This window comes from Myodes glareolus, chromosome 2 (genome assembly GCF_982192425.1).
Source record: "Myodes glareolus chromosome 2, mMyoGla1.1, whole genome shotgun sequence".
Taxonomy (NCBI): Eukaryota; Metazoa; Chordata; class Mammalia; order Rodentia; family Cricetidae; genus Myodes; species Myodes glareolus.
The window spans coordinates 50471159-50488014 of record NC_142027.1 but is presented as its reverse complement, the minus strand read 5'-3'; the positions used below and the strand labels follow the sequence as shown (position 1 = coordinate 50488014).

Genomic DNA, 16856 nt, shown 5'->3' with positions numbered 1-16856 from the left:
TCATCCAGGCCTTAAGCCACTCTTTGTTCTTAGGTTTAGTACAGGCTCCCCGAGTTCAGGAGTGCGAGTGGAGAGCCGTCTGCTCGTGAGAAAGAGATTGCTGCTGGGGCAGGAGGAAGGTGGTGGTGGTATTTACTGTCAGGAGTAGAAAGGGAAACAGTTCAGCTATCAGTCAGTTCAGGGCTCCCTTCCCTGTGGCAATGTAAACGACAGTAACTAGTAAGTCAACATGGAGCAGATGGACCCCAGACCCCAGAAAAAAGGGTTCATGAGTTCCTCCTTGAACATGTCCCCAGGTTCTGTGGCTTTGTGTCTTTTTCTATCACTATGTAACCAGAGAGTATGTTTTTTTTTTCTTTTTGGATAGATTATGTGTGGGACATAATTTGTTGTAAGTCGCTATGTTTCCATGTTCTCCTTGTTTCTATGAGCATGGCATTGGACTTGTATACAGAATATTTCATATTGAAATGTGTTGTACTGGGTAGTCAAATCTGCCCTCGCAGAATATGGTGTTATGATTAGTATGCTGTGTTTTCAGTCCAACAGGTTGTGAAATCAAATCTGTTTCTTCAGGGGGCACGAGGCAGAAATAGCATGGTAAAGATTAGAATTGGGGGAGGGGGCTTTCCGATATATTCTCAAAGCAGAGAAAGCCAACATATAAAAACAAGTCTCATTGCTGAAGGGGCAACTCTGAGACTAACCCTTGAATCCCATGCCTACCTGCCCCCCTCTGGTTTTTCAGATTAAGAAAGCCTCCAAGATCAAAGTCTCCAAAGTCACCCCCCCTTTCTCCCCTGGGAGAACCAGTGCTTCTGCTGAGGTGTCTATTTCCTGCAGTGTGGTCTGCTGGAGAAGCCCCAGGTGCAGCTCACCTTCCTCGGCCTCAGCTTACCCTGCAGTCCTCTCAAGTCTGTTCCCTGTCCAGGATGTCGGTGTTGTCCACTATCTTGCTCACCACCCCCTAACCTCCTTGTCCAGCTGTGTTCCAATCAGCAAATCCTGCAGGACCTGATAGCCTGGCATTCAAAGTCAGTTCCTTATCTGCCCCACGTTGTTTCACAGTAGTGAACGCTGGCCACCTTGGAATTTGTTTATCATTCCCAGAGCTCTGGAATGTACCTTCTGGGCTCTTCACCTTTACTCAGCACTGTTCTTGCTTTGATCAGTCTTTTCTTCTTTCTGCCTGATGAAAAGAGATGTACCCTTCACACTTACTAAATGCCAGCTCCATGTTATGCTGCTGTGTGTCCCCTTTCCGAAAGGATGGCTCTTCTCTGTGTCATCCTGAAATCTCTCAGCACTTCCAGGACTTGTGTCTTCCTCACTAACCCTCACTTCATTGTTAGTTACATGCTATTACTTCTAGGAGAGAATAACCTCTCCGTGGGGAGAGGAACGCTTTAGTTATTGATATATTCCTGCTCTTCATCCTTTCTTTCCTTCTGCCTTTCTGCTCCTCCCACCTCATTCATTCACTCATTCACACATTCACTTTACAAATACCATGTGGCTGCAATGTGTTACACAGGTTATGGGTTGAGCACTGTGGGTCCTGTCCTCCCAGAGTTTACCCTTTAGTCTATACTGTGAAGCAGGGCAACTTATACACAGCAGCCGTTCAATAGCTGTTTGCTGATGGGATTAAACAGAGCTAAAATTCAAGTACACTTGGAGACTAGTCCCAGTCTGAATCTTAATTAAGTTTCCTAGTTTTTATGCAGCAGTGGAATCAACCTGGATTGGCTGCTTTTTCATTGATTACATGAAGAGTATTTAATAAGAGTGGCTGGTCCTTGTAATTCATCTAAATATAGGGACAAAACACCAATGACCATTATCATGTAGCAGAAAAGAAAATGACCTCTGGTGCTTACAGACAAGGCCTGAACTAGTTTCAGACATGCGGTTCAGAGAATTAAGGGTGCTCTTTTCCAAGCCCAGTGCTGCCAAACCACCCAATGACTCTGTTTACGTCCTAACTTCTTGTCTTGAATTGGATTTTGATACCTGCCTGATATCTGTGCCTCACCTTATGTCTACAATCACCTTGGGCGTCTGTCCATGGCACAGGGGCATTGCAGCCTCCTCTGCAAGAAGGACACATTTAAGACCAACCTACCCGGTTCCTTCCCTCATTTGCTTAGTATCACTATAGCTATCCTTTTACCATGGCTGTTTCCCAGTCCCAGGCAAGAGCACAGCATACTGTCCATCGAGCATTTCCTCTCCCACCCTAACCTCTCTCACAATTCTTTGGGACTCCTTTTTCTGAAGCCAAGAAACAGCAACACATAACACCAACCTGTCTGACACCCTCAGGTGCTGTTCTATGACCCATTTTTTTTTTCAGTTTGTGGTTTATTGAGGAAAGAGCAAGCTCTCTTGTAATTAACTGAAAATGCCTTCTTTGGTTGCATAAAAAGGATTGTATAAACATGGCACATCTGAGGATGTGTCTGTACAAGCCTTTGTAGCTTGTACTATCCCTTGGAACCTGTAGAGGGCAGCAGCACACTGGCTGACGCCAGGCAGCATTTCAGAGAACAAACTCCTACCAGAACCTTCCTCCTGGTCACCATGCCAAAGGTTGGTTTGCCAAGCTCTTTCTGGCCTCTCAGTCTCTTTCAAGTTTGTTCTCTCCCCCGCCTGCTGTGCACCTCTCTCTCTCTCTCTCTCTCTCTCTCTCTCTCTCTCTCTCCCTCTCCCTCTCCCTCTCCCTCTCCCTCTCCCTCTCCCTCTCCCTCTCCCCACGTTAAAATTATACACTGTTATGAGGTGGCCCCTCCACCGGAAAATGAAAACTTCAACGAAAAAGTCAGACAGGCCAACAACAACAAAGAAAAACCCGGGGGAAAGGGGAAGGGGGCTGTGACGGAGAAAGACTTCAGAACAAGAAAAGGGCAGATGTTTCGTAAATATATGCAAAGCAAAACTGGGTGTACCCCGAACACTTCCACAGAAAAACAGGCCAATCATTGTGCACTTCCTCCCGCCACACTGGTGGAGCTCTGCATTCAAAAAAAAGAAAAGAAAAAAGTGTGGCCGCAGGCACCCGCCTTTCAACGGTCAGTGCTGACATTCTGACTGAACACGTCCCAATTGTCCAAAGAGAACAAAAACATTTTCATCTCCCCACTGTGAACATTTTTGTTATGAGAAAAAGGCTGCTTCAAGAAATAGGAAGGCGGTTTAAGGTGAAGGGCAGTCGAGCTAGCCAGCAGAACCTTCTGTGTTTTAACTCTCCCTGTGCTGGTCCTGACAGAAAGTTTCAGGCTGAAAGATAGCAGTTAGCAAGGCTGTGGAGGATGTTGGCTCTTGCCTAACTAGACCATATTGTTTGTGCAAAGAAGTATGCATTAAAACATATGGATGCGCTGCTAGGTATTAAGCATGTTAAATGCATGGAAATTAAGCGGATTGGTGCTGTTGGATGTATATAGTTCACACTCCTTCACACATATTGCACACATACAGTGATGGCAATGCTTTCTGTAACATATGGAAAAATAAATATTTTATCTGCGTGAGCTCTTATCAGTCTCCAGGGTCTGTGAAGAGGCAAGTGCTTCCTCTCTCTCTCTCTCTCTCTCTCTCTCTCTCTCTCTCTCTCTCTCTCTCCTAATTCTCTCCCTTCAGTGGGCTCCCACACTCTCCTGCACATGACCAGGCTTCCCACTTAGCAGCCTGTGTGGCTAGGAAAGGGTTAGTCAGAACCTCCCTTTCATAAATAATTACTCAGTCATTTAGATCGGCCTTTTTGGAGTGGCAACTATTTCCCTCCTCTGTTTCACAACTGTAGAGTGTCTGGGGAGGGGAGGGTGGGAATAGAGAGCCACCACTACTGCTACCTGGGGAGGGGGTTTAGGAAAACTAAGCTCCATCAGCTAGCAGCCACTTGCCCAGGGCAGGTTAGTCTGCATCTCGGAGTCTCCATATTCCCCATCCGTAAAATGGGAACAGCGATACCTTCCAGCTATGGGCTGTGGGTAAGAATAAAGGAGAAGAGCCAGGTTGTTTTTAGCACAGCACTGGTTCAGGAGCAAGTAGTCTATGAGAGAGCTCTTTGGAAAATATTACTTCTGCGGTGCTCAGTTAGCTGTGTACGTAAGGCACGGCCACTGCAGTCATCTTTTGAATATCCTGGTCAGGGGCAAGGGCAAAAGGATTGCTGTTGTAAGTGAGCAAACTCTTCTTTCCACCCTCGCCTCATTGCCGCCCCCAGCTCTCTTCTGTTCACACTTGCCTCTCATTGCTGTGGCTGCACTGAGGCCTCCTTGGAGCTGAGGGTCAAGCAAGCTGCACTTGGCCTGCAGTGGCCCATCGGCCTGAACACTATAGGCTATTCATGAGACCAACCTACAGGACTTTTGCTTATCACGCCTTCTTACAATTTATCCTTTCTCAACTTGGCCCGGTATTCTCACATTAATTTAAAATGTTTTCATGATTAAAGCCTTTTATTATCTCCATCTTTCCTCCCCCTTCTTCTTGGCAGAGCTGATTTACAATATTTTTCAGTGTCTTTCCTCACTGCAGTCAGGATCCTGGCAGGAAATAAATGGTCCATGTAAAGCCCCCCCACCTTTTTTCTTGAGACAGGGTTTCATTGTGCAGCCTCGACTATCCTGGAATTAGCTCCGTAACTGGCCTCAGACTCATAGAAATTCTCCTGCCTCTGCCTCTTAAGTGCTGGGATTGAAGGCGTGTGTCACTACTGCCCAGCTACAGGTACAGACAGCTTCTAACTGAAGGGAGTTTGCTGAAGGAGCTGCGTTCCAAGGACACTCTCAGCGATGGTGAAGCACCAGAGATCAGCAGCAATGGAGAGCTGTTGACCTCGTCTTTACCGCTGTGGAGCTGAAAGACGAGAGTGGGGCACATTTTCTGCACTGAGTCAGGATGGCTCACTCCCTTACAGAAGTCTTCTTTAGGTCTGATTTTCAGGGAAGCTAGAGAACAGGTGAGCCTGGGTACTGGAGTCCTGAGAAGTCTCTGGGTCAAGCGCGAGGACAGGGGCTGGGAGGTAGAGTGGCAAGATTCATTTGCATACCTATTGTTTCCCCTTTGCATTTCTTTCACACTTTTTCTCTCAATTATACTTTCTGGAAGGAAAAAGGAAAATAAAATCAAATCAGTCCTTGGTTAGCTTCTATGTACCTATTTTGTCTGTTTGTCATTTATAGAGCAGGGAAACTGAATGTAAGCTCACAAATAAGAGATTTGTTTGTGTTCCTTGCTATATCCCAGTGCCCAGAATAGAGCCTGGCACTGAAGGCTCAGCAAGTTTTAGTGGAGTAGACACACTCATCTGCCATGCCAGACCCTCTATACACATCCTCTCACTTCGTGATCACAGCAGCAAGGGGAAGTCGGCAGGCTTGAGCATGTGTGCAGGTAATATGAGAAAACCCAGCACTTGCTTCAACCATCACCTCTCAAACTTTGGGAACAGGTGCAGAGCCCTGGCAGTTCTCAGGACCTTCTCAGGAAGGGACCCACTTTTGTAAAGTTCCCGTTTTTATATTGTTTCTGCCTTGGTGACTATTTTCTTTCATGCATGTAAGGAAGCAGTCTCTGAAGAGCAGACACTGCTAGGGTTATAAGCCAACCTGCCATGCCCCGGGCCCAGGGGAAGATGAAACACTGCTCTGAGGCAAAAACAGCTGACTGGACATTTCCTTGCAATTCCAAGATAGATGAGGTACCAGTTCTTAGGTCGAGGTCTGCGTTCTCTGCAGCACAAGGACCGAGGAGTCGAAAGAGAGCAGAAACCTTGACCCAGTCTACACCCTAGTGTGACACAGTCCATACCCTAGTGTGACTGTGCTCTTGGTAGAGACATCGCTCTGTGTGGAAGCAAATTCAGATGTGAGAAAATATTCAGATGTGAGGCTTTCTAAGGGACTCCTTGTGCTTGAACATAAGGATAAATTATGCAATTAAGTTCCCTGTGTGATTATAGGCAAAAGAAACAACTTATGGTCTTCTCTCATGTCTGTACGCCCTAGTGCCTCAATGCCCTTCATTCCCCATCTTGGCTAGAAAGGCCTGTCCATCACCTGCACACCAGCTATTGTCATCAACTGTCAAGAGACCAAACGCAATACAGATAAAATGACTCAAAACAAAGCTCTAACTTCATTTCTTTGGGTTTGAGGTATGCTAGAATAGCTAAAGACTTAGGTAATATGAATGTGAAATGTCCTACCTGGACCTAAGAGGAGTATTAGCCTCCCAGGTTTAGTGCTTTACAGTAACAGAGACTTCGTAAATCACCATCCCATTACCTGCCTTCTACTGTACAGGAAAACTAGTAAGTACAATTAAAAGGAGATTTTATTTTAAAATGTATAATTATTTTGCATGCAGAGCTTCTAAACAATTCAAATTTCTGGCTTTTCTTCATGGAAAAAAGCATATATTCATCATTAGTTTTAATATGATTAGTTAGTAAATTTTCATTAGTTGCCCGTGGATATTGACTCTCCTACCCTGTCTTATTTCCCTGTAAGGGATATATTTCTACAGAAATGCCATGTGTAGGAATTCTATCAGTTACACAGAGCCATGCACCCAGAGGGCAGAGCAGACCTGGCTTGATGGGCTAGAAATACAGTAGAAAGAGCCTAGAGTCCCCAAAGGAATCCTTGGATGCTTAGAGTTGCAAGGAGGCAACAACATGGGGTGTGTCCTAGAGATCAGGTAGAGATCAGGTAGGCATAGGCAGGCTAAGCTGGCTCAGAGGTTGGACCTGAGTGACAAGAAACGACAAGCAACTGCAAGGTTCAATAGACTGGACAAGTGATGAGCATAAACACAGGGAGGGTAGCTACCACCGTCTTGGGGAGAGGCACACATGACCAGGCAGAAAAGCTCCAGTCCCTGAAAGGTGTACAGATACCCAGCATGACACAGCCACCAGGAGGTGGGAGAGATGGGAGAGGACACTACCCGGGCATGCATGCAATGAATGCTGGTAGCTGAAAACAGCTGCGGGTATTGGGACTGGTCACCTAAGAGATGAAGGTACATCTAAAGGTTGAAGCTACTTGTAATTGTACCTGCTTTTTTGCAATTGTGTGGTTTTTCATCACCACCATCATCATCACCACCATCATTTATTAAACAAAGTAAACTAGTTCACTAGAGGCATAAGGCACTTACAATAGATTTCAGACAAATGGTGTCACTCTTCAGGTAAGTCACTCCAAGGCTTGGGCCTACTGCAGATGTTCATTGGGGCAGGGGACAGAGAGCAGCTGCATCTAGCAGAAACAAAAAACAAAACAAACAAGGTCATTAAATGAGGAGGTTATGATTACAGCATTCTTTGCTCATTTATTTAACAGTTTTTAAAAGAGATAATAAACTAAGAAACATGGCTGCGGCTGGTTCTGCATCTTTCTCTCACAGTGCTTCTGCTGACTGCTGGGATGGTCTGAGACACTGGAGTATCCTTGGAGTGCAGACAAAGTGGCCTTGGGAAACTGAGTGGAGGTTAGACCAGAGAGACTGAGGACAGCCTTGCTCTAACTTGGCCCAGCCAAGTCTTCTGATGTTTTACACATACTGGTTGATTGTTAGCCGACACAAATTATACCTATTTGTGGAACATATAACATAATGCTATCATGATGTTTTGAGGTTTGTGTTCATTGTGGGATAGACAAATCAAGCTAATTAGCATATCTATTACCTCACATATTATGTTTTGTGGTGATAGCTTTTTTTTTTTTAAATTATCCTAGAGCAGGCAGTAAACTGTAAATCTCAGCAGCTGCCTGGAGGAAGAGAATGAAGAAGAGGGGAAAAAATATCTCTGAACTTATGTCTTGTCTAGAATAAAATGTTTGTTTAGAATAGAAAAATGTCTAAATAAAATTTAGTATTCTTTGAACATCCCTATAGCCTATGTTAGCCACCATTTTATTCTCTGCTTCTATGAGTTTGGCTTTTTTGGATTCCATTTCTGAGAGCATGCTATGTTTATCTTTCTAGGCCTGGACTATTTCACTTAGTGTTTTTCAGGTTCACTCACACTGTGGCAATAAGACTGCCATCTTTTGAAAGGCTGAGCAGTACTGCATAGTGTCCATATGTAGCCCAGCTCTGGTATTTTTGACTCCCTTCAGTCTCTCCCTTGCTACTAGTCAGGCATTGCTTTGCCTGAAGACAGGCACTTACCTGGTTTGGATTCTTGCCTTCTCTCTATTCCCTTTGCAGAGAACTGAAGAGTCTCCCTTCTTTATCTTTAACCCCAGGGAGTACAGTCTTAGAAAATGTAGATTATGATCTGTCTGCAGGGGCCTCCAACTCACTGCCCCCTCAACCCTGACATTCCTGCCTTTTGTCCTGCTCAGAGTCCACTTTGTCCCTGAAACTGATCCACTTTTGTGGTTGGGCAAGCCATTGTCCTGATTGTCTTCTTGTCTCCAGTCCGCTGCTCTGTGTCCAGTACTTTGTTTTCCTTCTCCTCTTGCCTTGAAAGGTAAATTCTTTAACATTTTACCCCACAGGCTTTGCCTGCACCTCAACAAGCACTCTCCCAGAGAGTGTCTACAGAGCTGTCTCTCTCCAGCTCTTGCTTTCTGCAGTGCTGCAGGCCCATTTTTGAAGTCAGCCAGTGACCAGGGCACACATCGTTTGCTCACCCAGTGTGCACACTGCATCTAGGAGACCCTTGGAAAAGATGAGCAGTTCACGTCTCTAATTCTTCGAAACTTAACATCTCTGTCAAGTATTACCAGGCTCTTTAAAGTTAGAAATTTTAAGATAGACCTCACTTTTTTCCTCCAAATCTGTGGCAACCTCAGAGTGCTACCTCTACTCCATGGCTTGTCTACAATTGAGTATTTATCCTGATGTTTTTGCATTTCCATATCCAATCAGCTGCCAAGTCTGCAGCTCTTCCTCTGGCCAACTTTCTTGAATCTACTTGTCTTTGGTACCCAACACCATTACCTCTTTACTACCTGCTGCCAGAACATCAGAGGACATTTCCTGAATGCCTCCATTCTCCTAGTTTCTTTTCATTTTACACCAGCATTTGACATTTCTACCATGGTTATGTTAGTGTTCTAAAGCACCACCCTAAAAATGTGTTCCTTCTTTGTGCAAAATTCCTTTGTTTACTGCATTAAATTCAAGCGTCTTAACTTAACATTGAGTATGCTGTACAGAGGCCCTGATCCAACTTTCAATTCTTGTTCCGATAGTTCATTCTTTACATCAGCAAGGCCCCACTCTTTCCCACATGTTCATGCCATTTTTCTCTCATTCCAGTGCCTACATGCAGCTTCCTTATGGGTCATTAGATGCCACCTCATTTAGGAAGCATTTCTCAAAGGGAAATAAATGCCCTTGAATCCTCAAGCACTGATTTGCAGGATTCTGTGGAACATTCTACTGATTCCAATCACCATTTGTATCATTTCTCTCCCTACTCTTGAAACTCAGAGACAATATCTCAGGGCGGACGCTTCAGAAATAGCCTTAAAAGCAAATTTTCTCTCTGACCCTTTCTTGTCCTCCTCTGTTCTGCCTCCTTCATCATAATGCAAGACACAGAAGTAAGAGATTCTTTTCTGCAGAGCAGAAGATAGAAATGAGAACCCGTTTCCTAAGAGCAGATCACAAAGCTTAAAAATACCATTCGAATCTTCCCTTGTCTTTTGGTGTAGGAACAGGGCATAATGTTCTGACATACCTTGTTTGGAAGCAGATTTCAGACCCTAGGTTAAGGAATGGTCCTGTCCATACCCAGGTGGAAGGAATGCTGCATAGAGAGGCCGGCCTTGCTGGGTTTCTGTGCTTAGTCTACCACCATTAGGTCATACTCCTTTGACCAATCATATTTCCACACAGTTGTCCATTCTCTAGCCAGCTTAAACATGGACAGCTTGCCCTGTATCCGTGTATCCTTGGGTCTTTCTCCTGAAGTCTCTGCTATAAGGTAGACTTTTGGTCCAATACATTTTCTGAGCTTTGCTCTTGTGACTCTGTCTTTGGCTATATGGGTATTGGCAATGTCGTTTTATGGTGTGTAGAATATGGACCACTCCTCTTTTCCTACCTCCAGAGTACAATTCCTTACATATGGATGTGTGCTCCACTGATGTAAGCTGAGTGGAATTCCAAAGGAATAAGTAATCTTGTTTAGAAGGCACAGAAACTGAGGATGAATTGAAAGGGCTTTGAAGCTCATCTACTCCACTGTCCTCATGTTCCTGTGCGGAGATTAAGGGAGACAACTTCTCAAGGTCCTAGCTTTGGTAGCAACTAAGCAAGGATAACTGATATAAAAGGTCTTGTGTCTTTAAATATCTATCAGTGCCTGATAAATACCAATAAGCCCACCAGACCATCAAGAGTGATGACCAGACCAAAAGACCAGACCAGGGACAGGGAGAGTTTGCTGGTATACTATGTTTCAAAAATAACAAACTTGTTTCAGTTATTAGCTTCAACAAACAGAGGAAATAAATACCATTTTATAGTTCAATAACACCTTAAAATGAAAGTGGATCATAAAAGCGAAGAATCAGACTTTTCTAATATTACCAGCAATAATAATTATGATAATACTGAAAATACCACTGAAGTGATAAATGCAAACTGAAGACTAGGATGAGGTTCCTCGCACTTCAGCTAAGGTCCTGCTGGAAACAGGCTACAATAACTCTAGGATTAAATTCATTATGGCCAGTTGGCAGTCTTACTGCATTAACACTTCTTTTTCCAGCTAGCTTTGTTCACTCTTTGCGCTATGGACGTGCTTAAATTTGCACTTATTTTTCTCCTTAGAAATGTGCAGATGGCTGCTCTAAGTCACTTCTCATTTTCTTGCCTTGTTTACTTCCAGGAACAGAAGAAATATTTTTTGTTCCATTTCTCCTGACCTCAAACAGAATCATTTTTTTCTTAGTTCTAATGAAAAATTAAAACCTAACAAACAAACAAAAAAACCCAAACCAAACTAAAACTACAGCCAAAAACAACTGTCTTGGGATAGTGGTGCTTACCATAGCAAGTAGATCAGGGCTTCTAGGGGCTAGCACTCATTCTCACTGGTCAGGAGATTTTCCTCTTAAACATCAGTCTATATTATAGGCTCTGTAGTACCACAAGGCCTTGCCAACTCATTGTTGCCCAGCAGAGAAAGAAGAATGTAATATCCATCAATCCCTTTTTCTGGCTGTACAGTGGAGAGGTGCTATGAATTGATCCATTTGCCTTAGTAGCTATATAACCAGCAAAATAGGGCCCAGAAACTGTTCACTGCTCTTTCTAACAAATTGTATGGCTAGAGATTATTAACAGTTTGCCACACTGAACTATCTTCTTTTTCATCTCCTGGCAACTACATTATGGTAATAAAGAAAATCACTGATCAATATTCTCCCACACCGCAGTGAACAATTACCTGGCAATACACAGATATCCTCTATGTAATTAGTTAAATGTACATGTTCAGGACACATAATAGTTTACTAAAAGTGTGAAATTTATAATTAAACAGAGGCATAATCTTCCTGTCCTTTAATCAAACCCCTTTCCTTCACATCCTGCTGCTATGATCTTCCAGTTTTTGGCAAACTACGGTCTATCCTTATTTCCTTATTTTCCTGCTCAGGTGCCTGCACACAGTTGAGGGTCTATTAATCAATGCTACTGCGTGGTTCATCGTGTTTGATTGCTTAAAGGGTAGTTAGACTTTAAAAAAGACTCAGTGAAAGTGATTTCACAGAGTTTCATATTTATCCCTTTGAATGACTTCCATATCCAGTGCAGGTAGTTTTTAAGTTAAAAGGTAATTCTGACGGCCACTGGTGCCACAGATTTCACTCTGACGGCCACTGGTGCCACAGATTTCACTCTGACGGCCGCTGGTGCCACAGATTTCACTCCGACGCTGGAGCTCCAGCTGTTCTCTCTGCCTCTGCGTCACCACTGGGATACAGAGTCCACACTCGGACCCCAGCATGTCTCTTGATGGTGTTAGATGCAGAACAGACAGAGGGTCACTTCTTTGTAGCTGCTGCTGTGCTGGCATCTCGGCACACCTGCCTTGGAAGCCGGCTCAGAGCAGCTATGGAACACAGTGCCACATGTCACCTAAGGAACTGTCTGCTGAGGGCTGATTTCATTGTGGTCTTTGCTCCTCACTGCTCAGAGATCCCCAAACTAACGTAAAATGGAAGAGTACTTTCAGGGTGGAAGCTGACATAAATGGCACAGTGAAAACAATAGTGACTATTTACTGGACATCTATATTCTCTCAGGGACCACCCATTTGCATATATGAAAACGTTCTCATTTGACTTTCCCAGCCGTGTTGAGTAATATGCCCCAAGTATGGAGAAGGGACAAGGACTCAGTGAGCTCATGGAAAAAGTCTATGATGAGAAAGCTGAAGACAGCGAGGCTAGACTCTGCAGGCACCTCATCGGACCCTGTGTTCCTGTCACTCTAACTAGTTCTCACGGAGCACAAGTGCATTGTTGGTTCCTGCTATGACCCTACAGGGAGCCATTTCCTTGGGAGTCTAGAATCAATGTGAAGGAACTGGCCTTGAAACTACCAATAAGCACCGCTCCTCCCTAATCCCTTTCTAATTAGAGATGGGAGTGTCTTCTATCAGTCTCAAGTTCTAACTGGCACACAGATCACCAGGATTTCTGAGTCAGCATGTCTGAGTGTAGTCTGCAGTTCTACATTTCTGCAAGTTCCCAGGTGATGCTAATGCTACAGGTCTGGGTACCACAGGTCTTATATCTGACATTCTCTATTCTAATAGGGGTTTGTTTTCGAGGGGTCAGTTCAGCTGAACAACATGGCTTCTGATTCTGGGCCAGTTTGTCAGTCATCAGACATTACAATTTCAGGGGTTTCTGACAACAAACAATTGTTTCTAGATCTCCATTAACTTCCTCAACTTCTGGAACTTCAAAATGATAATGTCTCAAACACGCAACGTTCCCATTTTTACATTATTGTTATTTTTAACAATAATTATCTGGTAATAATTCAAATAACACCTTTCCTCTGAGAAATTCAATGAGTTTTACTAACCTTAATTGTCTAACAGCAATTCCCAGGTGTAGAAAAAGCTATCTCAAAGATCACAGGAAATTTAAAATTGTTCTATTTCCCTCATTTCTTCCCTCTAAAGGAAGTGGTGAGTCAGTGGTGAGGGTCACTAACGCAGATCCATGAGCTCAGACTCTGAGGCACAAGGGAGTTCACAGCACAAGGGGAAATGCAAGAAAAGAGATAGTCAGTAGTGAGGAGTCCAGTGTGTGTGTGTGTGTGTGTGTGTGTGTGTGTGTGTGTAAAAGGTGGGAAGGACACACACACAAAGAGGGAGAGGGACAGTGAGTGAGAGAGAGAGAGAGAGAGAGAGATTGAGATTAAGAGAGATTCAAAGAGAATTCAAAGGAGTAAGAGATGGAAACGAAAATTCTCACTGTCTGGATGACCTTAGGTGAGATATTTGACCTCTAGGTGGATCGCACTTTCCATTTGCAAAAAGAAAGAATGGGTTTTATGATTTCAAGATCTCTTAAAACTGTAATAGCCTCCTGAGAAGAGAAATGTGGAACTACATCACCCTGGGAAGCCATTAAACCTGTTTAAGAAAACTATTTCACTTTTAACTTTTTACTAATTACCTGGAATGAATTCCCAAGTCACTACTAGTAATCCCACCTGATGGAAACTGGTGGCAACCACTAACCAAGGCAGGCACAAAAGACAGCATAGCTAGACCGAGCAGGAACTCCAGCTTCAGCTTCTTGATGCTGTGACACCCATTTCCACTTTTACATTTTAGCTCATTAATTAAACACCAGTTAACACTCATGCCCAAAAGAAATACCTCAGATGGCTCAAAGATTCCAGAAATGGCCCTGCCAACAGAGAATGAAATCACAGTCTGACTGTTTGTCACAGTAAATCTATATTAATCTTTTTCCATAGAGACCCCTGACTTGTCTTTGATAATTTACAAACTGTTAATAAGAGTTATACATCACCAAAGTCTTAGTATTCCAGGTAGTTGATTTTTATTTTAAACAAGAGAACTGGGGATCAGGTAATATATAGGGTCATGATTTTTTTTGGCTTAAATGAAAACTTAGCTACAGCACACCCATCCCTTTCCTTCTAAGTAATTTTAAATGGATACCTTCCTGTCTGGAGAGCCTGTCACAGGCCCTGGTGACTTTAAGGTCTCTTTAAATTCTAAAATAAGGATCCTAACAGATGCATGATTTTTGGCCAGAATGATTTCTGGTATATCATTCTTTTATATATTGTCACTTGTATATTTCCTGTACTAACCATTATACTTTTCTAGAAAAACAAGTACTGGGAAACATCACAGTAGCTTTGGCCCAGATCACACACTCTAAGAGAATTTCACTTTCCCTTTTCTGTTCCCTCACCTTGGTGACAATTTTGGGTACCACAAACTAAATGCTATCACCTGGTAAATATACTTTTTCATTCACTGTTTTACTTCATGTCTTACAATTACTCTTCAAAGTATTTTATACATAGACAAGGAAGTTGAGGTTGTTTAGGAAAGATGATTATTCGCCATAGACCACAAATCTGACAGGAACAAAGAAGGATGTAATATCAGGTTTTAATCACACTGCCCTGAGATGCAGTGTGTAACAACTTGTAACCACTAACCACTGACCTTCTGCCTTCACTCCTGTCCTCTTCATCTGGGGTCCTCACCACAGACTTTTGTTAGAAACTCCATCAGGGAGTTTCTACTGCCTTCTTTTGAATCTCTGTAGTTCTTAAAACCCTCCACACTTGATTTGTGCCCTCCCTACATTAACACTTGAATCTAAATCACCACCACTACCCCTGTCCTTCATGCTGGGGACTGAGTTTGAGGCCTCTGGCATGCTAGGCAGATGCTCTGCCACTGAGCTATACTCTGGCCCACTACATTACTTCTTTTCCATAGGCCTTCATTACCTTTCTTGAGTTACTACTTGGCCCTCATCCTCTCTTTAAATTACTTTTTTGGAGTCTCACATGTCACTTCAACTCTTCCAACCCTAGCTTTAAACTTGTCCTTCTTAACATGTAAAGAGCCCACTTTTCACCATTTTAGGACATTAGGATGCTAATCGCTAGTTCCTGCTGTTTTCATTAGGCATCTTTGTTCAATCTGACTTCAGTCCATCGTTGACCATTGAGGTCTGTCCTTGGTAACCTTCAGGTTTCCCATTCTCAACTTTGATGTGCAGGGTTTTCCACTAATTTCTTCATCACGTGAATCAAGATTACCACTTGTTGCTTGCTGCTGCCGTCGGTGCAAGGCCCCCTCTACCTGTTTCCATTTGGACCTCCAACCCTGCCCACTGTTCCATGTGCAAACCTTAGTTGTCTGACTTTTGCCAAGTCCTGTTCATTCTGTTTTCTTTCTCAGTTGATGAGCACAGCTGCTATGTCGTCACATGCCACAGCAGGCTAAGATTACAGGCTCTAGTTTCCTTTAAGCACCTCTGGTTTTCTTCCACACACTGGATCCTCCCCTTCTAGGCTCTCCTCTCCAGTCCTCACTTGTGCCTACTGGTTTCATCACTGATACTTCTCTGCAGTCAATGGTATGCTCATTCTCAACAGCACTGATCAGTACAACATAATTTCTCATCTAGTTTTCAGTTCTTTTAAAGGATCTTCAAATCCTTTAAGGTGGTATGCCTTAGAGTGAGTTTATAGAGTACTAGTACCGTAAAAAGCATTATAAGAAAGAAAAAGGTCGGTGTGTGTGTATGGGGGGGAAGCTTTGTAAGGTAGCTCCAATGTTAAAAGCATTAGCTGCTCTTCCAGAGAACCCTGGTTCGAGTCCCAGACTCTGCAAGTCCAATCACAGTCATTTGGAGTTTCAGTTCCAGAGGATCCAAGACTCTCTTCTGACCTCTGCTGGCAACAGCCACATATACGGTGCTTGGAAATACAAGCAGACTAAGCTCCCATATACACAAAAGTAACTCATTTTTTTTTAAAAAAAATATTTATTTATTTGTTATGTATACAATATTCTGTGTGTATGTCTGCAGGCAAGAAGAGGGCACCAGACATCATTATAGATGGTTGTGAGCCACCATGTGGTTGCCGGGAATTGAACTCAGGACCTTTGCAAGAGCAGGCAATGCTCTTAACCACTGAGTCATCCCTCCAGCCCAAAGTAACTCATTTTTAAAATTAAAAGCTGAGCTGGTGTGATGGCTCAGTTTGTGAAAGCAACTCCTGCCAACCCCGAGGAAGCTTCCGAGGACCCCTGGGTCAGAAAGACCCGACAGCTCCCACAGCCTGACCTCCACTCGTGCTTATGCTTTTTCCACACAGCCTCCAAGCCTGCAGAAGGACACACGCAAAAATTACTTAAAAAAAATCTTAAAATTTATGTTTTGGTCAAATAAATTTAGGAAGCTATGAATGCTTTATTTTCTCTTGTATGCTCACCAAATACACAGAGACAGGTGCTGAGGACCCATATTTGCCCAAGCTTATTAGATTAATAGAATTTTATTTCACCTAAGAAAATGCCCGAGGAAAACTAGGGGATAGCTTTTTTTTCCCCCTATGGTGAAAATCACTGAGTGACTATAAAATAGAGTCTTTCTGTTAATACTCCATTTAATATTAACCTGTTAATTTTTAGGGGTCACAAAGATAAATATATTTGTATCCCTAAGCTTCTAAACACACCATTTTGGAAATAACAGTATAACATCATTGTCACCTTTCCTTTTGTACCACAACTTTCTTCCTACTCAAGATCTGTAGGAAGTGACCTATTCCTTATAAAACCTTCTTGTTAG

General features: G+C 43.2%; 1 protein-coding gene across 40 annotated transcripts in view; it reads right to left on the bottom strand.

The window, feature by feature from the left end:
• Zbtb20 (zinc finger and BTB domain containing 20) overlaps window positions 1-16856 on the bottom strand; it is a 758948-nt gene that overhangs the window by 43801 nt on the left and 698291 nt on the right. For 33 of the 40 annotated variants that reach the window (XM_087900141.1, XM_048422822.3, XM_087900155.1 and 30 more), the window contains 2 exons: window positions 7171-7271; window positions 5057-5108 (listed from right to left, as the gene is read on the bottom strand). In XM_087900141.1, the coding sequence (XP_087756267.1) occupies window positions 5057-5076 (20 nt within the window). In that variant the 5' untranslated portion in view covers window positions 5077-5108; window positions 7171-7271. The remainder of the gene's footprint in view (window positions 1-5056; window positions 5109-7170; window positions 7272-16856) is intronic. The other 7 variants (XM_087900210.1, XM_087900197.1, XM_085685625.2 and 4 more) reach the window with 1 other exon arrangement.